Below are 24,134 nucleotides of genomic sequence, written 5' to 3'. Positions count from 1 at the left end.
ATTCTGGCTAACCTTTTCCTGTTCTTTCAGTATCAGGCTAGGCGCTACCGAACTAGGTGCATCTGTAACAAGTTATAAAAAAGCAAATTTTAGTTTGGGGGTAGATCCTTTTTAAAAAAAAATATATTTTGATGATTGGATGCAGTCAATATTAGTAATAGCTAACTGTCAATATTCTACTGTGTTTTTATTATTTGAGGAAGATACTATAGGCAAATGCAGCATTCTCAGAATTTAGTATCATATCTAGGATATTTATCAGTTTAAAGATAAGTTAAAAGATTTTAGATAAGTTAAAAAATAAATAAATCCCTTCTGTACCCTCGTCTCTAAGGATGACGGTGTAGATAGATGGCAATGATGATGAAATTTAAACTGCTAAAAGATGCATAACTGGACCATCACTGGTGCAAATACTGTATAATCATCTCAACTCAGTTCCTTCAATATAAACTTTTATATAAAAAATTAATAAACTTTACATTTTTATTTTTGTTTTTTTTCAGCTGGAGACATTAACCCCCTATTGTTGATAGAGCAGGATTAATCAGGGTTATGCTGCATTGCAGTACACGGCAGGGCATGGGCCTGTGCCAGCTGCCAGCTGTTTTAGTTGGGCATTTTTGGGGGGCAATCTCAAGTATTTACTACAATCACACATAATGGTCAAAACATTACATGTCATGTAGATGCCAGTCACAAAATAAACAACTTGGCTGATGCCCCTCAACACACTGTTTACTTAGCTGATCCATGTGCTGTTATTTTCAAGTAGATTTAGGCCAGTTTGTCAATCAGGTTATCAATCCTTACTCCAATCATGGTCGCCTAATTAACGTAAAAGATCATGTGGCGCTGTAATTGTTTAAAGTCTTGTATGAGTCATTCCAAAGAAAGCATTATATTCCAGGAAGTTACTAGGACAGGCTGTCCTAGTACTGTAAGTCAGCTGAGTCGGAGCGTAAGTCAACATGGCATCTTCTAGCGATCCGTCTCTTGATGATTGTTCTATCGGACACTTCTTGAGTCAGGACTACTACAAGCTTCACTATTGTAGAAAGGCAGGATTACAGAATGTGACTGATTTTACTGCAAAGGTTTAGGAGTTAATGCTGTAGAGATGCGTATATCATCGTTTCATGGAGTTTCCTTTAACCAAAAACCTTCAAAAGTACTGTACTGACTTTCGCAACATAAAGTGTCTTAACAAAATCTGAGAAGTGTTGGTGTCAGTATTGGTCTTCCTTTTATTATATTTTGCTAAAAACAACTTTTAAGAAGTTTACAATACCATGGGATGCTTGATATAATCGATTTATTGTTGTATGCATCCAATAGGTGGTTGGTTACTTTACATTGTCAACTGAAAAAGCCAAACGGGAAGTTTATATTGAAGGGTTGTGATAATTATATTTTCACCAATTATGGCCAAGTTATGTATGTTTAGGCTGTGTCAATTTCATTATCATTGACATTTGACACAGTCAGCCATGCCCTTTAACCCCCCCCTGTTTTAGGCTGCCAACAAAAACAGCTGGCGGATGGCACAGGCATATACTGTATACCCTTGTGACTTGTGACTGCAATGCAGCATGATCCTGATTAATTTTGCTCCAACAATAGGGGGTTAACGGGGCCAGCTGAAAGAAACAAAAAATACCTTTGCTTCTCAGGGGAAGTTTCTTTTAAAGGAATTGTTTTGAGAGGATTATATTTGCACAAGTTATAGTCCAGTAATGTTTCTTCAGCTGTGTAAATTTCATTATCAATGCCATCTATCTACATTGTCATCCGTGCCCTCAGACACGAGAATATAGCAGGGTTTTTTTTTTCTTCAGTTTGAGATAGCTATTTATCTGAGATATGATGCTAAATTTGGATAATTTTTTTTAAAATAACAATAAAATTGTACAATATTGACTCTAGGTCCTTACATGACCTTCCAGCCTAAGATCAAAATCTAATTTTCAGAAGCTTATGAATTGTTAGTGGTGTATACTCAATTCTAATACCAGAGAAGTAGGGCAGGATAGCAATTCATCAGCGCTCTATTCTAATTTGTAAATTGAGATATGGCCCTTTAAAAATCCTCACAAATCATAGACGTATTTAAAATAAAAAAAAAAGAGTGATAACTCCTGGAAATATAGGAATTCTATTAAAATATGGAGTTTTTCTGTGACTTCCCATTAGGTTTTCAGCAGAATCTGAAATCCATATACTGCATTGACCTGAGCTCATTTTTTTTCTAGGGTAGTTTTTATGTATTGGACTTTTTTTCCCCATTTTTTCTATAAATCCTTTAGACTCTTGTGAAGTTTAATCTGGTGGCTGTTACTGCTGCTGGTGTTTTTGGTCTGCTTTTGAGACACTGGGGATTTTTTTTAGTTATGCGTCTGGCCCATGGCTTAACATGGCATGATGTTTCCAAATTTTTCTAGTGCGTGACAGCTTTATATCATTCAGGACCCGCAGCGAGGCTTTAGGGGTTCGCACTTACACCTCTCACAGTTCCATTTTTCATCTGCGATCAATGACTGGATGCTTTTAGAGCTTTTTTCACTCGTATTCTCTCAGGAGCCCTTTCCAAATTCAGCAAACAAATGACACATAATGAAAAGAAACCCTCCTGCGGGTGACGTACTCCAGCCACAGAGACCTACTTGTGTGAGTTAGAGTTTTTTTGTTCTGCTTTTAGCCCTCATACTGGCTCTTAATGGCATTTTATATACATGCCCTTGTATTTTTATTTATTTTTGTAAATCCTTGCACATTCAAAGTTTTACTCAGTCTGAGATGCTATTTCAAAAAGTCTTATGACATTTTAACTACACTGGCATCAGTCATCTCTTATTCAGTGTGTAAAGTAATAAATAAAGCATTGGTGGAAGTAGTAGGGATTTTAAATTTGAACGTGCAAACAAACACTAACTACTTTTTATACTGTTTTATTTTTATGATATTTTACATTTAAGCAATATCACACGAGTGTGGACTGTTTTTTGGTTATGACCACACCACCACCGTACTGATAATCAGCACAGCAGCACGACCTCAAGTGTGATATTGCTTTTATAATGTACAACAGTTTCACAAACACCATTTATCATCAGATCATGATTTATTTGCTTTATTTGATCAGTTATTTCGCTCTGCCAACACATTCTTCTGTGACTGGTGGAACTTACTAACTAACCTGACAGTTAGTGTCATTAACGTAGTTTTAAATTCTAACTGGTCATATTTAGCCAAAAGGTGAGAATAATCATGTGATTTTCTTTACATTTCCACTTATTCTGCTTTTGAATATCAGTTCTGTTATATAACTTCCAAGTCCCGGGCTTGAATCCCAAATAGCATTAAATGGAAACTAGTGCATAATGTAAGGCATACGATGCCTTTTTCCACACACCAAGTAGTGCCCTTAATCAGGAGTTAGAGAGGGATTTGGGATTTTAGCCTTGTGTTCACCTATAAATAAATAAATAAATAAAACAACACAAAGGCAATCTGGAATGATTAAGAAATTATTAAATAAACAAAGAGTTGTTTAAGATGACATAACGTTATCAGATGTGCTTTCTTGCTGATAGTGTTTCTGTGACTTGTTTTGACTGGGTTTTGGCAGAAAGCTGCTCTCAGAAATAGTTTCACCCACGCTGCGACCGACAGTTAGTGTACTTAACAATTGTAGAACACCTGCGACGGCGAGTGATACATATAGTTAAACATCCTGGTGCTGTTATGCTCCATTATCACCACTCGTGGAATGCCTCTTGTCCAATCACATTCTTTGTTTTGATCTATTCCTATATAATATTTACCTGTTTGGAGCGCTAGACAGTGCGCAAGAACAAGCATCAAATGTAGTGCAACACGCCAATGTAAGACCATAAGTTACGCAAACAAATTGGCAATTGGTGTAACAAAGCCATTACCCATGAAATCTCCAGTGCATCTCATGTCCGGCTGTTAAAACTGATAAATAATTGAATCATAGTGATCCACATTGTTCCAAAAAAGGTCTACTTTCTGTCACATTTTTAAATTGATTTATTTGACATTTAATGAACCCTAAATGACCAGTATGTCTGTTGTATAAAGTGAGCGCTGACAGCTATGCGAGAACCGTTTCCTTTCTTGAAACAAACAGTGTTAAATCCATCCCTTTTTTTTTTTTTTGCTAGGCTTAGTGTGAGGCATGGTGTGTGCCAGATCCTTCAGAAGGTTTGGAATGGTTGCTAATGGTCTGCTTTAAACAGGGTGTGTACAGTAACAAGCTAGTGTTTACTCTTTGCTTCGCAACAGCCGTAACTGGTTTGGTTTGATTCCTGTGCATTATTATAATTATACGATAGCATTGATAAATACTTAATTGATTAATTTCCTGTAAATGCAGCTCTGACACTAAGGCAGGCCACAGGTGTGTATTAATGCCCTCTTGATCATGAAATTCCCGATTGTATGGATGTAGAACATCTGACCTCAGGTTTTGTGTTTTGTTCTGAATTATATCCATCCGGATAACATGATTGATGAAGGATTACCGGCTTATTAGAAGAATAAACTAAACCAGGATGTGTTTTTATAGAACAAAAAAACAACTTTATGTTGGCGAAAGTAAGCCTGCTTTGCATCTATGTGCAATACACCATCCTGCTGTTAATTATTTTCCTATGACGTCACAGTTTACACACCAAGAATCGTGAAATTCCATAAAGAGCTTAAAGTGGCTTCTCTTCAACCTTTTCTACTACAAAACATTTATAGGCTTCTGTCTAGTTGTGTGTGTGTGTGTGTGTGTGTGTGTGTGTGTGTGTGTGTGTGTGTGTGTGTGTGTGTGTGTGTGGAGTAGTTTAAGTTGGTACTGTAATCTGTTGTATAAACACTCCATGTGTCTCCCGGCAAGAAGGATAGATTGCGTCTGTCACAGTGGCGATGTGCAAACACTCCAGTTCCTGCAGCTCGCCCACTCATCCAGCGCTGGTCAACACACCACGCCTGATTAAAAAGCCCTAGAAATGTTCCATGCAGCACTCAGGCTTTATGGTATTATTTCTGATATGCAAAGTTAAACGGATAACCGCTGATAACGCTAATCAAACAACCGGAATGAATAAAGATGTAACAGATCCCAGACCAGTCCATTATTCCTAAAGCCGCTGAATAAATATGCGTCAGGGTTTGATGTGGTTGTTTCAACAGTGCGGAACATAAACTACTGTCAAGTTTAAGTAGGCCAGTTAGACTACATTAACAGCTACTGGTATTTTTTAATGGTGCTTACATTCAACAAAAATAGCAATCATTTCAGTAGGGTAATTTTCCTCCTGTGGGAACTTTTAGCCAGCTAGCTTATTTTTACCTCAGAAAAGCTAGCAACCGAAGATCTTTTAATTAGTATGAAACTAACAACAACAACAGAAGACATTTTAACTAGTATAAAGCTAGCAACAACAAAACAGTTTAGCTAGTATGAAGCTCTAACAACAACAGAAGACATTCTTGCTAGTATAAATGTTGTGTTGTTTTATACAGCTTGCTAATGTGTGCTGCTAATATCTGCTAATGTCCAAGCTAGCTACATTTGTTAACTAGCTTTGCTGATAATTGCTCATGTTATGATGCTGCTCAATGAGTTTAATTATTTAAATGATCAAATTATTTTAATGAATTACCTAATAATTATCTCTAAAGTTTACGCAGTATCAGTTTTACAGTTTTTACACTTTTGTTTATTATATTTTAGCTACATAAGGCTGTTATTTGTATGTGGAGTCCGTTAAAATCAGCCACCTGTGTTTTGTCTTTTTCTAGAACTGAAGGAAGGTCAACTTTTCAGAAAATCGGGATAGGATACAAAAAAGAAATAAGGACAGATTCACCCACTTATTGGGCTTGGAGTCTATCCCAGGAGACACCCTGGACCCTGTATACAATCACATGCTCATTCACACAATACAGGCAATTTGGACTGTGGGAGAAAACCCACCGAGCATGGGGAGAACATACAGACTGTATGCACATGGGGCAGGAATCGAACCCAGATCCTGGAGGTGCAAGGCGACAGTGCTAACCACTACGCCACCATGAAAGAAAAAAAAAATCTTGATGAGTGAATATTAAGTTACACCGATCAGCCATTACATTAAAACTACTTAGGTTTTGGCCACCCGGGCAGATCTTGCCCCTCGACACATGACTCCACAAGACCTCTGGGGATCTGCTGTGGTGTCTTTCACTAGGACGTTGCCAGGGAACCCTTTGGGTTTTGTGGGTTGTGGGGAGAGGCCTTGTGGATCAGATTCGTTTGTCTGGCACATCTTATGGGTGTTTGATTAGCCTAGGATCTGGAGAGGTTGGAGACCTGCTGGGCCCTGTGTGTTTCCTCTCTGGTGTCTTTCTATTCTGACTAGCATTGTTTTTTTCCAGAACACATGGCCGACTTTGGTCCCCATGGGCATTGGTGAGCCTTGGCTGGCCATGATCCTGTCACCAGTTTACTGGTATATAATTGATCATCAATGTTTCTCAGTTTACATGGTAGAGGTGTTAATGATGTTATGGCTGATCGGTGTAGTTTTACAACACATAATATTACTAAATGTAAGTAAACTTTTAAACTATAAATAAAATAAACTTGCCTTGACTGACTAAATTGCAAATTTTGCGTAATTACCAATTTTTTCTTGGTCCGTTGTAATAGTTAAATAGTAAATGTGTTAAGGATTTGGTTAGGGAATTCACTACAGTAATTCTAACCAGTGTATAAATGTGGTTTTTTCTTTTCCTTTTTTCTACTCTTATAATATGTCCAAAAGGGTGCTTGTGGCTTTTTTTGGTAGCATCAGTATCTCAAAATTTATTATTTCCTTATCAGCACCATTAATCAGATTCCAACAATGCAACCTTAAGAACCATGGCACTGATTCATATCTGATAAGTGACTTTCACTTCCTCCTAAGATCCTCCTTCTCACTCAAGTTACACAACACTTCCTTCCCTGATGTTAATGCAGCTGTAAAGCCAAGCATCCTCTTCATATAAACACGCTGCGTACACGTGATGCTGTATACACACAAACCATAGTAAACTCTGCCTTAATTTATTACAGGTAGGGTGCAAGGCCGCGATGGTGTTCTTCCAGTATGGTGTCATGGCCAGCTTCTTTTGGCTGCTGGTGGAGGGCCTCTACTTACACGCACTCCTCGCCGTCTCCTTCTTCTCCCATAGGAAGTACTTCTGGTGGTACATCCTGATTGGCTGGGGTGAGTGAGAGAGCTCATCTGATTTACAGTTGTTGTGATGTTCCTAATCAACAGCAAGGTTACGATGAAGCTGGGTTGAGATAGCTGGAGCAACAGCTGTGCGTTGGAATTTTCTAGCATGTTTGAGACTCCTTCCATAAATATAATTTACGAGAGGCGTTCAAGTCAAAACTAGACTTTAGATCGTGCAGCATAACAGAACATGGGTTTAAGAGTAAAATCTCCCTTTATTTCTCTATATAATACCATGCTACACTAATGTACTTATCCCAGCGTTTTACTAAGGCTTGGATACCATCAAAATAGAAGGTTTTATCAATATGCCGGAGCCATGATTGGACTGCCTGCTTCACATCTGAAACGCTGGCCTCCCTGGAACTCCTTTAATGGCCCAAAGATGTGGAAGTGACTCGGGGGTCCCAACTAAGTTCCAGTAATGTGCAAGTGGTGCTAGTAAAATAATGAATTCTTCTGCAACAAGTTTAAAAGTATCGAACAGGAATGTTAATGGGAAAGACTGCCATGGCCTCCGAGCCACTACGGCCAGGATCGTCATTCACAGATGTACGGATAAAGAGTCCTATCACTGTACTGTTTTTGTCTTCTGTCCTCTGTCTGTAAATGCCTAAATGTCTGTAAATCCGTTTTTTTTTTGGCTTCATTTACTAGACATTTTATCACAAGTCTCAGTTTTACTTGACCGCTCCTCGTAGTTTTCAGTGTTGAATTGTGATTAGGAGAAACAGCGTTTTTGGCTTGCAAGAGCCAGTATCGAGTGTGTTTAACATCAGAGGCTAACATACTTAATGAGAACCTTTTTTCAGGCTACTGATTGGCCAATATTTTTTTTTTACAATTAGCGTTATATTGCTTCCTGATAGTTTAGCCTGCTTTAACAGCATGTTCATGCATTTTCATGTGGATGAACAATTTAAAAAAAAAAATTTGAATACCAAAGTACAATGTGGACTAGGTCATGGTCTCCGCGCATCTGATCTGACTTTTAAACCGCATAAACAGTGTATTGTTAGCAAAAAAAAAAAAACAGCCTAATGCAACATTGCAGCTTGTGCAATGGAGAAAAGTGAAAAAAAGGTTAGCTTGACATTTGTAATCTCTGTGAGTGCTCCAGCAGATTGAGCAGCGCTCCGATTTCAAAGCAGGGAGGACTCGGGGTCTCCTGTGAGAAAGTCAGTGTACACTGATTCATACCATTGGATTGTAGTGTCATAACGGTTTTATGATATCACTGGTATGAATCTCACACAAACAAACACACACATACACACACACAGCTTTTAAATACCAGCGTGTGGTGAAACTGATAATATCTTCAAGATTAGTATGCAAGTCAAGTTTTCTTCACTCCCTAGCACAAAACACATTCAAATAAAATTAATCAACTGAAATATTTTTGTCATGTTAAGTGGTACTTAAAGGTTGAACATTCTGACCGAATGACACGCTTTTTCACCCAGCCCTGTGTTTAAATTTGTGTGTGTTTCTTTCTCACAGGAGTCCCAGCGCTCTTCATCACCATATGGAGCGTTACTAAAGCCTACTTGCATGATGTCGGGTGAGTGCTTCTTTGGTCTTTGTCATTTTCTCTCCTCCCCAAAGCCCTTTAAAAACCCCACGCAGATTTGTTGAATGTATACAAACATTTATTCTCGACACCAGTTGCGTGCAAATGCCTTTCGAGAAGCTTGCGCAACCACGAACTCGGCACACTATCGGAGTTTGGTGTACACAAAAGAAATGTCGCGTCAAAACACATTTCAAGTACGAGACTGAGTGGTCTGTAAAGTCGTGTTTACGAGTGAGAGGAAGACGGCATCACCTACAACGCTCTATAGCAAGCTAAATGTCCAAATCACACACACACTGTGAAGTGCAGGAAATAAAACATGGGCGTTTTTATGCTGTGTATACATAAGTGTATATACATAACTAATACATGTATACACACGACTGGTTCAGCTTTTGTGCATAATATCAATGTAAGGCTTTTTATACTAGAAATAGATGATGTGTCATCTTTAATGTCAGAATGGTTTATTTTAAGTACAGATCGTGCATTTACATTTATTCATCTCACAAGCCCAGTTCAGGATTAAGAATCTTGCACAATGATGTAACAGCATTCAGAATCAAAAATACCATATACACAAGCTGCGATTGTATAATCAGATCTTTACTTTGACTCTTTCTTGGGTATTACAGCATCAATAATCGAAAATTTAAAAGAAATTACCCTGATCAATGGGACTATTTGCATAATATTTATGGTTAAAAAAATTAATTTTTCAATTGAGTCTTGCTTAATTATTTATAATATTAAGGAGAGGGTTGAGGTTATCTAAAGTCAAGCTTGCATGCACTCTCTGTGAACATGGATAGAAATATTGTTTTTTTCTCGAGACACCCCCCAAAAAAAAAAAAAAAAAATTTAATTCATTTTGTGTCTTCTGATATCACAACAAGGTCAGTCTTTAATTCAATAAATATTTAGATGACTAATTTATTTAAAATATCTTTTAATTTGTCAAGCTCAAGCTCTCTCATCTTCCTGTTAGTGATGATGACTGACTACACCTGGTAGGTTCCTATTGCAACAGCCTTTGTTTGACAGTAACAATTGGATTGACCAACACACAGTACAATCTGAAAGTCCAAGAAGCTCAATGCAGAAAGAAAGGTCCAGGATAAACATGTCCCCTCCCTTGTCCATACCCCTCCTAGTCAACCAGATGTTTTGTGTTTCTTCCTTGTCGTCATGCTCTTCAAGAGTGTTTTGAGCATGAAAGCTTCGCTCCATCATTGAGCCGGAGGGAAAGAGTGGGAGGAAGATGCAGGGGATGGGGGTGGGGAGGGGTCAGTGGACTGGATACCAGGGGTCTGATCTGTGAAAGGCAGGATTGATGTGGCATATGGAGAAGGGCAGTAATAGTCTGACGGAGCATGAGCTGATCACTTTGGTTACGGTAAACAGGCCGATGAATTTTATTTTTTTTAGGTCTTGAGCAGGATGTCGCAACTGGAAAGCGTAACTCTCTGATCACCTGCTACAGAATGATGTCACTCGGCGGTTACTTTAGTGGGGTTGGTTCATTTGCATCTTTGATGGAGATACAAACGAACCTAAGAAAGAGATCGGGTTCTGGTGAAACTTACAGTTCTCTGCTTTTACATATAGTATGTTCTCCAGTGATTGTTGAAGGACCTGCATGTGGGGTTTGTTCTTCCAAAGAGGGAGAAAACATCAAACTGTCATCCAGATAGATATGGACAAATAAGATTGAATCCCTAAACAACATGTTAACCAGAGCCTGAAAGACAATAGGAGTGTAAGTCAGGGGAAAAAGGACTAATAAGTGCTCATAGTTCCCAGTAGGGGGTATTGAATGAAGTCTTCCATTCATCACTCTCCCTTATTCTCACCAGATGATCGGTTTCGTTAGTCCAACTTAGTGGATATTTCAAACCTTTGAATAATTTCAGCTCTTTGCAGTAATTTGAAGCCTGTTCCCATGAGAGGAAGAGGGTATCTGTGCTTTATGATGATTTTGTTCAGACCCCGATAGACAGTGCAAGGATGAAGATATTTATCTTTTTTTCTCCACAAAGAAAAATCATCCTGCCCTGTCCGGGAATGAGAAAGGACAGGTTCTACCGGCAGCTATTGACTTGTTGCTTTATATGTTCATGGTGCCTAATGAAGTCAATATGAAGTCTAATGAAGTCAACTCTGAGCGTACTACAACATATTACTAATAACATACAAGATGTTATTCGTTATTCATTAGATTTCCATAGCGGGTTATTTTTATTTTATTTATTTATTTATCTTTCCATTTAATGGCATATATGACATTCATACATCCTGAGTGTACTGCTGTCTTATTTTTATTTATATATTTATTTATTCATACTGTAAATGGTAGGGTTTAACCTAAGATCTAATTAAAAAAAGATAAGTAAATAGAAATCATGTTACACAGTGATTATAAATACAAGAAGTGTTTTTATTATGATGTTAATAATGATGTTTGATATGCTGTTTTAACATCTGAATGAATGAAAAGTTCAGAAATAAAAAGCTCGATTTATGTTGCATAAGCGTTATATAAAATGTTTAGTACAAAATCAGCAGTTTGTTAAAAACATGTTACGAAAAAAGGCATTGTGTGCATAAAGGCAATTGAAAGAACATTTAAAAATGTTAAATGCTTGCTGATTAATTAATTATGTGTGAATTAAGCACTTTGTACTTTAAATATCTACACTCTTCAGAGCAGAGACAGATACTCGGTGTCCATTAACATTTTTTAGACGTACTAGTTCCACCTGGACCAGAAAAATACATGCCAGCCATTTTTCTTCTCGTAAAACAGCCTCCGAACTCTATCGAAAAACAGGATTAACTGCCCTCAGTAAATCTGGTAAACGTAACGCTTAGCGCGGCTCGACAGCGAAACTCCAATCCAGGTTTCAGCTTATGAATCACGTTGCCTGGAAATGAGCGAAGTGTTTGGCCAAAAAAATACTAATAAATTAGAAATTACACATAATTCCCTCATTCTCCGAAATGCATCAAATCAGCCAAGATAGATAGATGATAAGCGATGGCTGCTTTTAGGCACCGGTTTAACATTTTGCAGAAACCATCACACGCTTAATCATCATGTGGTTTCTGAGAGTGTTTTCTATAAAACAGACAAAGCGATGTCTCTGAGCTGCTGAATCACGTCCTTCCTCAGCACATACTGGGTACTCAGGTAAATACCGAGGTACTAAACTGTTCCGTTCCCTGTTTTAACTTCAACGTGCATCTCTAATCAAAACTAAAGAGTTCGGACATCAACAAATGTTTTCCAGTCGAGGTACTTTGTGGGAAAGAAAATTGGCTGCATTTCAATCTTTACCAAATTAAACCAAGCACCCTTTAAATCGATGCAGTCATTCTGTTCGAACCAAAAGAAGAGCAGAATGGAAAATCTACGTACATCAAACAAAAACGGCATTGTCTCGTTTCCTTTTTACAGATGTTGGGATTTTATTGATGACGACCTGTGGTGGATTATAAAAACCCCCATTTTGCTAATAATCCTGGTGAGTTGTTTAGTCTTTTGTTATAAGCCTGGAAGCACAGCCAAGGACGTGTAGTAATCAACAAATGTCCCTATTTGCAGCTGAATTTCATCCTCTTCATTTGCATCATCCGGATTCTTCGTCAGAAAATCAACTGCAGAGACATCGGCAGAAACGAATCGAACCAGTACTCGTAAGTCTGCACTGCATGATGTAAATCCAGGCTTTATAAACGGCATGCTGCTGAATTATGGTCTCATTATATCGATTTGTTTTGTAGAGAGAATTTAATATAGAAACTGCACACATTGCAGCCAGAACATGGTACTGTCTCACCCTGGTAAAGAAGTGAATTTTATATATAGGATCATATAACACAATTCTTTTTTGTAAATATGCATACACATTTATATTTTTAACAGGGAAAAAAAACACATTTGCTAAACTTTGTAACTTTGTTTTAAATTTAAATATTTTAATGATCTTTCAATGAACGGCTATTTAGATAAAACTTGGCCGATTTAGATTTCATATGAAAAGACATAAACCTGAAAAAGTGTATTATAAAACATTGCAATATGAATTTGACGTGGTTAAGGACACTTTAATTATTTCAGGGGGAAAAAATTAATGCTTTAAGCAACAATTATTACAGGTCATATGCTTCTATAAGCGTACACCAATTTAAGTATCAGTACTCATAAAAAAATTAATAATTTGCATTTTTTATAATCATTATTTAAAGCAAGACAGTATAACACTGAAAAATGGCCATTTTTGAGGCACATATAAAATCATCTCTCCAAAACAGCTGAAGTTTTGCAACAATAATTTTTAGGGAAGCGAGATCGGTCACTTCCATGTTGCATAAACTTCAGAAGTAGCTTCTTTGGCACACACATTTTCTGTATTATATGCATAATGTTATATATGTGTTAAGACCTTAGACATAACTTTAGATCAGATGGTTTTTGAAATAGTTTTTTCTCATATTTTCGACCTTGAATTTGAACTTAAATGAGGAAGTTTATGTTTTGGGTTGTAAACATATTAAAGAAGTTTATGGAACGCCATTCAACACTGATATTAAATACGTAGAGAATAGAATTCTCCCTGTAAACTACACTCTTATTGTCCCTAAATTAAAGACGCATCTTCATAAAATTATATATAAAATAACTTTAGCTAAGGAAAAATATATCCATAGAAGATAAAATAAAATATAAGAAAGTATAAGAAAAACCTAGGTGTACAAATACAGAAAAAAATATATTTTTCTGTACAAATCTAGAAAAATATAGAAACTTTAGTGTGGAGATGAAGTGGGATTTAAAAAGAAATGTCTGGGGAGTGTGCAAATATGCATGGAAGTGTTTATGTGCAAGAAGCAAAAATGAAATAGAAATATGTGTAGATGTGCATGAATGTGCATGTGTATCGCACGTGTCCATAAGTGTCCATGAGGTCCATGAATGTCCAGAATGAGTGCAAAAAAAAAAAAAAAAAAAAAATGTCCATAAGTGTGTGATGTACAAGAAAATGTTTAGTCCCATGTGGTGTAAGGGTCACAAACGAGCGCTTGGCCAGCTTATCCTTCAAAGCAGTACAGGAATTTTAATACTAATTTATAAAATCGTGAATTTAAAGTATAAGTATTGTAAATATGATTATAGGTATTACAAGTATTATAAAATACATCCTACAAACACACACACTTCTAACAACAGGACCATGACTTAGTGTCTTATGACTACATGATGTAATTTGTGTGCATAATTACCTGTAGATTAAAAGCATGACATAATAAAATGTTAAATATTATGATTTTGCTGGATCAAGTGCTATTTTATAAGCTCCTGAATAATGAGTGTTCTAAATTAAACCTGATTTATAGTGATTAACATAACATGACATTTACTTTCAACAGCGCAATAAATAACACGGCCTTCTTCTTCAATCCGCGTTGTCTATTCATGATTGTTTCCTTGTTTCGATTTTAAGTGCTTGCCTCTAAAGGTAATGGTTTGGATGCTAATGACATGACCCTGTCGTGACTTTAATCTGGCAACCGTTGATGCATGACCTACATGTGGATAAATTTAATAACAGGAAATGACTTAAACACTCACAGGAACCAACTGTGAATACAAGGAAATTTCCGTGTAAATATTGATTTAAGAAAATAAAAAAAATTACTAAAGTTGCTGGCTCCTTTATGATGATGTGATTGCCTTATTTGCAGGAGGTTGGCGAAATCCACTTTGCTTTTGATCCCCCTGTTTGGAATAAACTACATCATCTTTGCCTTCATGCCTCATCACGTGCGCTCTTACATGCGGCTGGTGGTCGACCTTATCTTGGGCTCTTTTCAGGTATGCGACACAACGTCTTCATTTCACTCTCACCATTGTTTATCTGGTTCAGATTCCTGAAATGCCAGGAAAATCCATGAAGTGTCAGCAGCACTGATAAATACGTCCTGGGATCTCCAGGCCCTCAGCCTTTATTTCTCAGATTTGTTGGTTTTTCAGCCAGAAATGGCTCTCTGGGGAAAAGAAGCACCGTCCCGAACTCATTTCTCGTTCTCCGGAGTCTAATAAAGTATGTCGAGAGTGAAATACGAGCATGTCTTTAATACTAAATGTAGACCTTTGAATTTTTAATTTGTTAGAGTGCATGGAATAAGTCAAATTCCCAAAGCGCCCGGAAAGGTTATGGAACATCTCCGGATCCGACTGTTTGTTTTGAGAATCCATTTTTAAAAAGGACATCAAGAGTTTCATATGATCCTTCAGTGTGGACTTAGTCAGTCCGTCTTATCAGTTGCTACTGTTTCCATGAAGAATTGCACAGTGCATCCTAAATACTGGATAATTTTATTAGAGCAAAAGTCAGTACACCCCTTTTCCCTTTGAAAACATCATGATGTTTTGTTTGGGCTGGAGTCTAGCCGAGGAGCAAAAGAATTCCTTGAACATGTTAATCAATGTTTTTTTTTTTTCTTGATCACAATTTTTTTTAATCACAATTTTTTTTTTGCCTGGAACTGGTATTTGATAAAACCTTTTTTTAAATTAGTTTTTTATTCGAACATTTATTTTTTATTATTCAACATGCAACAACATAGTAAGATATTTTTTAGTTGTTGATTAACCTAAAGCGATTTATGTTTGTATCCAAATAGATATTTTTTGGCCTTCAGCTGTCACACTGATTTAATCATGATATAGCTTCTTAAAGGGCGTATAAGTGTTTTGTAATGAAATTTCTGGTGTAAAAGCGGGTAAAATTTACAGGAGACTTCAAGCACAGTAAAGTGAAGAGACTCTCAGCCGCAGTAAAATATTTAGACGATCTTGGCCGAGGTGGCTCGGAGCCAACTAGACTCGTTCATGTGAACATTCAGAGAGCAGAATGCCTGATTGTGACCCAGAAGAAAGAGATGCATCTGTCTGTGGGAACTGTACCCACAATAATTAACCAACACCACATTACAGGAACTTAGCTGGAAGTTACTGCCACATCCCCCATACCGTCTTGACCTCGCTCCAGGACATTTCCACGTTTCCTGATAGGCCAGCATTTCAGACAAGAATGAGACAGGTTAATTCATTCACCGACGTACTTAGAATTTTTACCTTCTTGCACTAGTGAAACGCCGGGATGAGTGCATTAGTGTAGCAGGGGATTATATAGAGAAATAAAGGGAGTTTTTACTTACATAACTGTGAACTGTTTCTGCACAATCAAAGTCTCGGTTTGACCTGAACGCCTCGCGCACATTATAAATAGCTCAAACATAAACTTGCACAAGTATTCAGGTATCTACATCTCTCCGTTTTAGCACTACATTATTTATATATAATTTTTATTAAATACACATGAAATTTCATTGCTTGTCTGATGCCAATAAAAAAATTTATTTGACAATGTTAGTACTTTTCTCACTACAGTTATTTAACTGTTTTTTTCCCCCTCAGGGCTTCTGCGTTGCCATCCTGTACTGTTTCCTAAACGGAGAGGTGATTCTAAAATAAAATTCCTCATTTTTAAACAAATATTTTATTAAGCACTGGGGTTATTAAAAAGGAAAATGAATTATGTATATATTAATACTGATTAACTTTAATCTCATCCTTTTAAACACAGGGTAAGATTGTGGCTGACAGTGTACAGTCATGCACTAGCTCCTGCTAGTTAGTATCTTATTCTCTGCGTTTACTCAGTATACTGTACACTACTAATACATCACCGCCACCCACTGGACGTCTTGTGAACTACAGTTATATACAGTACAGGCTTTAAATGATGGTTAATTATTGTGATAGATATTTTTTAGGGTGCTTTTACGAACAAGGGTTTGATCGTACAAGGGTCAGGGTCTATCAAATAAACCAAACATCTGTCCACTGATTTCGAGCACAATGCATTAATAGGCAACACTAAACCAAGAACAGCAATGTGTTACAGAATAATTATGCTCTAATTCTGTTTGGTTGAATCTTTAGCATGACAAACGGTCAGCCAAAACACAGTATTAGTGCTGATTTTATTATTATTATTTTTTTTATGTTATACATATAATATAGAAAGTGTGTGTGCCATAAGAAGCTATTTCTGAAGTTTATGTAACATGTAAGTGACCTATCGTGCTTTCTTAAAAATTTAAAGTTGTTAACTTCAGAGATGGTTTTAATATGTGGCCATTTTTTCAGCATTATACTGTCTCACTTCAAACAATAATCACTTAAAAAGGAAATTATTCATTTCTTAATGAGAAACATACATACATTTAGTAGGGATACCAAAATTAATGGAAGCTTCAAGAAGCATATGACCTGTAAAAATTGGTAAAAGCTTAAGAGCAAAAAAATCTTTAGTGTCCATAACCATGTCAAATTCATGTTGCAATATCTTAACAATTTTGCATTTTAGAATTTTTTCATGTGACATCTAAATTTGCCAAGTTTCATCTGAATGACAATTAAGATCCTTGGAGGATTTGAATAAAAAAAAAAAAGTTACGGACATTAAAAGGGATGAAATTTTGTTTTGCAAATGTGTTTCATTTTATCTGATAAAAAAATATAAATGTGTTTGCATATTTGCACAAAACAAAGCGTGGATCTGGAGATAAGAAGCACCAAGTATTATGTCAATAGTAATATATGATCCTAAAAAAAAACACTTTTTAGCACCAATAACATGTTTTGGCTGAGGTTTCTGTCAGAGACAAGCATCCATGTTGGAATGAACTTTTCATAGACGTGATCCCTATTCACATGGGAAAACCACTAGTCTCTGCTGTCAGAATGTACAACAAATAGTCACACTTGGTGGTTATCTTGTTGCTAAGTTTCCCAGTAAGAATAGTGTTAACCTCTTAAAATTTGCATTTGAATTTGTGTAAACTTGCATTTCTCTAATCGTGCCTCAGGTGCAGTCTGAAATAAAGCGGAAGTGGCGCCGGTGGCACATGCAGAGGTTTCTGGGCACCGAAACCAAGTACCACCAGCCTTCTCTGGCCAGCAACGGGAGCACCTCCAACACCCAGATCACCATGCTGACCAAGTGCAGCCCCACCACGCAACGCATCTCCGGCTGCATGGACGACTTCTCCAGCATTTGAGCTGACTGAATAACCTACTATCCAAAACAATCCAGGACTCTCCCACGCTCCTGGGTCGAGCTCAAGCCCTGAACTCGTTTCCATCATCACGATGTGAACAGCATGGCGGCGGAATGCTGCGGAATTTAGATGGTCGGTGTTAAACAGGCATGCAGTGTAAGTGTATCCATGATACCAAGGCTCATGTTCTTAGTCATTCTAGTGGCCTGAAAAAGGGGGACCGGGGGCGGAAAGGACAGGTTTTTTTCTGTTTTTACTGTTTCTGGACATTTAGGAAATGCAAATATTTTTTAACAGAATCTGTGAGCAAAGAACAGAAGCAGAAGGTTGCAGTCTGCATTCAGTAATGAAGTGGAATAGTGTCCTGTCCGAATCCTGGATCACACACACCACACACATAAAAACACTCCTCCCAGTTCAGGTTTAGATCAACATTGTGAGGTCTGACGTTTCGTGCCGTCATCATCCTTCATATGGACCTAATTATCCTGCTCTAGTTGGATGTATATTGTCACTTATTAAACCCCTAATTATCCTTAAGGTGACCTCAGAGGTGTGTATTAGGTCTATTTTATGTCTGGATGTGACCGTTAAGAACAATCTTATCGTCTTGTCTATTTTTTCCTAATTGTTTGCTATGCTAATGTTTTAATTGCAAACTGACAGTTATAAAGAATGTTTAACTTTTTCATTCCAGTGTATTTATCATCTTTGTATGTATATATGTACAGTATGTAAGTATGTGTGTTTAAATTTCTCGAGGTTTCATGCCTGTGATATACTTTTATCGATCTTTCTGTAAATGTTGGCATTGTGAGTTGTAGTGTTTGTATTGTGTATGAAGTGTATTAATGTGCTATATTAGTTCTGACAGTTCCAAATACTCATATTTTTATATTTGTAAATGTAGTTTATAATTTTCGGACCAGAGTGTCTGCGACTGATCACATTATCGGTAGAACTTTCATGAACATGTTAATTAGGGCTGGGAATCACCAGGAACCACCCAATACGATATTACCACAATATCTAGGTGTTGATTCTATTTTTTTTGTGATTCTGTAAATACCATAATTTTATAAATATCTCGATTCAGTGTTAATCACCCCATACACTCATACACTTTTGTTCTTTTTTTTTTCTTTTTACATACAAACATTGCAGATATTCACTCCTGCCACACTGGACGTTGTGCTCCCTGCCAATGTGTGAATAGTTTAGAGTGCACCACCTGTAGGATTACAGAGGAACTGCTACGTTTTACAACCTCAAATGCAAACATAACATAAATTAAAAATTTATTTAAAAATATATATTTTGGAGTCAGCGTGGTCATACATGAGTTGCCACCCTGAGGAATCACCATACACTCACTCTCACTCATCTTCTATACCGATTTATCCTGTCTTTAGGGTCACAGGGACCTGGAGCCTATTCCAGAAGAGGTAGGGCACGAGACAAGGTACACCCTGGCCAGGGTGCCAATCCATCGCAGGGCAGAATCGCCATACATAACTTTTTTGTATAAGAGAAGATTTTTGTTATATAAGTCTAGGATGTTATGCTCAGATTGCTCAGTTAAATTACTGTGAAGATATTTAATTTATAATACAAGATATTTTATTTCATGACTTGCATCTTGTGGCGTTCTGTTCTCCTAGACAGCAAATAAAAGGCGAGCGAATAAGACGCCGGTGGTGAGTGTCTGAGAGAGATACCATCTTTGTTTACCCGTCCTCTAGAATCTACTCCATCTGTTATTTATCCGCTAAATCCCTTGTTAAATTTTTCCCAAATCCCCCTTACTTTCAGCGACATTCATATGGGTCCGGCACTTTCCGGCGTGCAACACTCGACCCCACCAGACGCGAAGGCCAGACTGAGCACTTGGACTCGATTTCTAATTTGATAAGAAATCAGGAACATTGCTTTATTTTAATAAACTAGATGATCCGTAATAAGACACTGGTCCACTGCCAACTAAACTGAACTACGAGCGGTACGGTCTTGGAGAGTTTCCTGTGGTGGAACGTGTACAGCTACATAGCCCTAGCGACACTGGAGACTCCTTCCATAAACAGTTTCTTTGTTAATATACAAAGGTCTTTAATATCTATTTTATGATGATGCTTAGCATGTCAAGCATAAAAATCCCTGTGGATGAGCTGTTTCTGTAGACGTGCTGATGTACACATGTGGACGAATTTACTGGTATTGTTCCATTAAAGCAACCACAAGGGTTACTGAAATAACTTGAAATGGAAACAAAAGTAATAAAAAGAAAAATTATAATTTAATGAAAATCATACTTTTATTTATTTTTTTTACAGAATAATGTAGACAAATTCTTTGGTACCCCTTGAAAAGGTTAAAAAATAATATGACCATGATGCATGTTGAACGAAAGTGTGTTCTGCAATTAGCATTGCATGTGTCTTTAATCTTGCAATCAGTCATTGAAAATATTTAAATGGTTTAAAGAAGTCCCTCTGCTGTTTGGTATCATGCTATGTACAGAACTAAAAATGGACCAGAGAGAGGAAGCGAAGGAAAGAGGTGTCCGATAGGATGAGTAAGAAAATTATGGACAAGCATGTTAAAGGTAAAGGCTTTAAGGCAATCTCAAAGCAGCTAAATATTAATGTGAGACATCCATCTAGGAGTCTTTGTTGTTCACCTAGACACCAATGCTGACCAGTGTATTTATTCCCTTTTTCACGACTGTGGTAGGACAGTCGTAAAAATGGTTGTAATAGGTATCTATCTATCTGTCTATCTCATCAACATCGCTTTTGCAAGATCATTACAGACTATCGTGTCCAAAACTTTAAGGACAGAAGAGTGGAGGTTATTACGACAGCAAAGGAGGACTGAATCTGGTGTTCAAAAGGTCAAAAGGCACAAATGGAGAATTGCATACCTAAGGGGCATCTCCAACCTGCATCCATCACCATTACTTATAAATAATAAATAATATTGTCAGTGGTTAGCACAGTCGTCTTACACCGCCCTGGTTCGATTCCCACCTCTGGGTTGACTGTTATAACAATGTCAGAGTTATAGGGAAAATCATCTCCCTAGGCTCCTGAATCAGAGTCGATTCTACATCCTGTTAGAACCCTAGGGGTCCTCTCCAACCTGCATCCATCACTACTAGCTTATTAATAATGAATGAGGTTGTCTCGGGCGCCCCCTTCTGGTCACCCATCGTCTCTGTACGTATAAGTTTTTACAAAAGTTCATATAGTCCTCATTTATTTTGAGTCTGAGCTTTACACTCCCTGTCGTGGAACAGATAACAAGCCCTCATTCGGAAGGGTGGGGGGGAGGGGTTGAGCCCCAGGTAAAGGCACCGCTGGGATTCGAACCCAGGATCTCCTGTTTACTAGACAGGCGCTTTAACCAACTAAGCCACGGCGCCACATGTATGCTTTTCACTGCACTACATTAACACGTCACCCTGCATCCATCACCATTAACTTATAAATAGTACAAGAGATTATCAGCCCTCGGGCGCCCCCTACTGGCAGTTACCTCGATTGCCTTGATTATTGACAAACCGTCTGTTCTTAGTTTAAACATTCGGATGACCTCAGCTGGTGTATGATTAATAATTCTCAATTATTGTAAGTCTGATCTTTACACTCCTGCTGTCTGGAAATGAGTTAGTTTATGTATGTAAGCCCCATGAGTAAGATGAGCTCTTGTGATTTCAGTCCTGTGTGAAGGCAACAATGGGATTCGAACCCAGGATTATATAATAATAATAATAATAATAATAATAATAAATCAAGGATTATAGTTCATACATCAATTTTGGCATTCATACGTATAAACAATGTACAGAAACTCAGCAGGCAAGGAAGGCAACTGCCAGTAGGGGGCGCCTCATGGTGGACAATCTTATTTTTCTGTATAAATTAAAGAAAGTTTTGTCTGTACATTAGCATTACATTTCATACATTAAAGCACTCAAAACCAGTCTCAAAAAAGAAACTAGTCCAATCTTTACAAACTTTCTGGAACTGATATTGTGTGCTACATGTTTATTGAAAGTCCCTGATTAACTTAAAACATAAAATGCTATCATTACCACAGATGAACTGTATTGAACGCTGGACGTTTTCTAAACTTGGTAATAATAATGATGCAGGGAAAAAAATCAACAATGGGTAAATAATTTTCCTAACCTACAGAATCAGAGGCGATTCTAGGGTCTATTAGGGTCCTGGGGGGATTGCTCTCAGTCAGTCAGCACTCGGGCGCCCCCTATTGGCAGTTGCCTGCTTTGATGTATGTATGATCAATAATCCTGAATAATTTTAGTCTAATCTTTATATACCTACTGAGAAGGTTATTGTTTGCTACTTGAATTAAGTAGCAGAAGGCTGGTAATTCAGACGCGGGTAAAGGCACCATCAATTTTGGCATTCATACGTATAAACAATGTACAGAAACTCAGCAGGCAAGGAAGGCAACTGCCAGTAGGGGGCGCCACATGGTGGACAATCTTATTTTTCTGTATAAATTAAAGAAGGTTTTGTCTGTACATTAGCATTACATTTCATACATTAAAGCACTCAAAACCAGTCTCAAAAAAGAAACTAGTCCAATCTTTACAAACTTTCTGGAACTGATATTGTGTGCTACATGTTTATTGAAAGTCCCTGATTAACTTAAAACATAAAATGCTATCATTACCACAGATGAACTGGACTGAACGCTGGACGTTTTCTAAACTTGGTAATAATAATGATGCAGTGAAAAAAATCAACCTTTAAAAAATCATAAGCTCATCTCAAAATTCAACAGATGGCGCTGTACGTTTTTAATGAGCACTTATGAGAGTGCACTGTGGCGGCTGGCGCAAGTTTTTGGGGAGGACACAAACAAAATTTAGTGCTTTGTCTGTTGGCAACCATTATCTCTGTACTAAACTTTACACATAAGTTAGTGTATGATCACTACCTCAGGTATCTTGAGTCTGATCTTTACACTCAATGCCTTTGAACTATTCTGCCCTACATGTTCACCCCCTCTCACTCATCTTCTATACCATATGATATGATCTGTCGATCAATGTGTCATTTTGTGCATAAAGCGTCAGTGGTAAAAGGGGAAGCTAAAATCTAGGTGGTATTTATATTAATTGTCTTGTTAATTGTGTTGTTAAGGCTGATTGATGTATTTCTAATAGAATAACACAATATGCTGCCATAAATTTATAATGCATTGCTGGAAAAAAGGGGAAGAAAAGAATGGAAGGATGATGATAAACTGTCAACCTTATAGAAGTAACGTGGTCGGGGAAGAATAATCCTGAATGAAGATAGCTTAATGCTTGGTGAAGTTGCACAGGAAAAAAAATGACCTGAGCTATTTTAACAGTAAATATATGAACATTTCCACACACACACACACACACACACACACACACACACACACACTGTGATGAGAACTCACAGAATTGGGACTAAACAACTGTGTGTTCATATAAAAACCACTTGTTAATGAGACTCATCAGAAAAAGACTTCAGTTTGCTGGGAAGCATAAATATTGACCCCTAATACAGGTGGGTTTACTGTTAATATTGAATGATGCAAAGGAATGTAAAAACAATATCGGAGTTATGGGTAAATAATTTTCCTAACCTACAGAATCAGAGGCGATTCTAGGGTCTATTAGGGTCCTGGGGGGATTGCTCTCAGTCAGTCAGCACTCGGGCGCCCCCTATTGGCAGTTGCCTGCTTTGATGTATGTATGATCAATAATCCTGAATAATTTTAGTCTAATCTTTATATACCTACTGAGAAGGTTATTGTTTGCTACTTGAATTAAGTAGCAGGAGGCTGGTAATTCAGACGCGGGTAAAGGCACCGCTGGGATTCGAACCCAGGATCTCCTGTTTACTAGACAGGCGCTTTAACCAACTAAGCCACGGCGCCTCGGACGTCGCTCACTGCACTCAGCCCCGACCTCACACATTTTTAATTATTGTTTGAATAACTTTTATATTCTATTGCGACCCTAATGTCCTCATATGAGGATACGACATTTTCTTACAACTTCATTAGAGGTGCTTGCAAAGCGAAGCATTACTATTACTGTCTCACAGGATTATTTTTTCTTTTCCTTCTTCCGTAAG

The 24,134-nt window shown here is 37.4% G+C and overlaps 1 protein-coding gene and 2 non-coding genes across 4 annotated transcripts in view; 1 reads left to right on the top strand and 2 right to left on the bottom strand.

The window, feature by feature from the left end:
• Positions 1-20,215, top strand: part of vipr1a (vasoactive intestinal peptide receptor 1a) — a 43,653-nt gene extending 23,438 nt beyond the window's left edge. The window contains exons 7-14 of one of the 2 annotated variants that reach the window (XR_008356377.1): positions 7,115-7,268; positions 8,784-8,844; positions 12,314-12,380; positions 12,461-12,552; positions 14,602-14,731; positions 16,340-16,381; positions 17,797-18,144; positions 19,153-20,215. Coding sequence is in view for 1 of the 2 variants with exons in the window: in XM_053487126.1 (XP_053343101.1) it covers positions 7,115-7,268; positions 8,784-8,844; positions 12,314-12,380; positions 12,461-12,552; positions 14,602-14,731; positions 16,340-16,381; positions 17,797-17,988 (738 nt within the window). In the remaining variant the exon portion in view is untranslated. Of the gene's footprint in view, positions 1-7,114; positions 7,269-8,783; positions 8,845-12,313; positions 12,381-12,460; positions 12,553-14,601; positions 14,732-16,339; positions 16,382-17,796 lie in introns of both variants that reach the window. The other variant, XM_053487126.1, reaches the window with a different exon arrangement.
• A 1,120-nt stretch (positions 20,216-21,335) lies between these two features.
• On the bottom strand, positions 21,336-21,409 carry trnat-agu (transfer RNA threonine (anticodon AGU)). The gene has a single exon. It is a non-coding gene; the product is annotated as a tRNA-Thr (tRNA).
• A 2,451-nt stretch (positions 21,410-23,860) lies between these two features.
• On the bottom strand, positions 23,861-23,934 carry trnat-agu (transfer RNA threonine (anticodon AGU)). The gene has a single exon. It is a non-coding gene; the product is annotated as a tRNA-Thr (tRNA).
• Positions 23,935-24,134: the final 200 nt, after the last annotated feature.

The sequence above is a fragment of the Clarias gariepinus genome, chromosome 25, assembly GCF_024256425.1.
Source record: "Clarias gariepinus isolate MV-2021 ecotype Netherlands chromosome 25, CGAR_prim_01v2, whole genome shotgun sequence".
In the NCBI taxonomy this organism is placed as follows: Eukaryota; Metazoa; Chordata; class Actinopteri; order Siluriformes; family Clariidae; genus Clarias; species Clarias gariepinus.
This window is presented reverse-complemented; position numbering and strand designations above follow the sequence as displayed.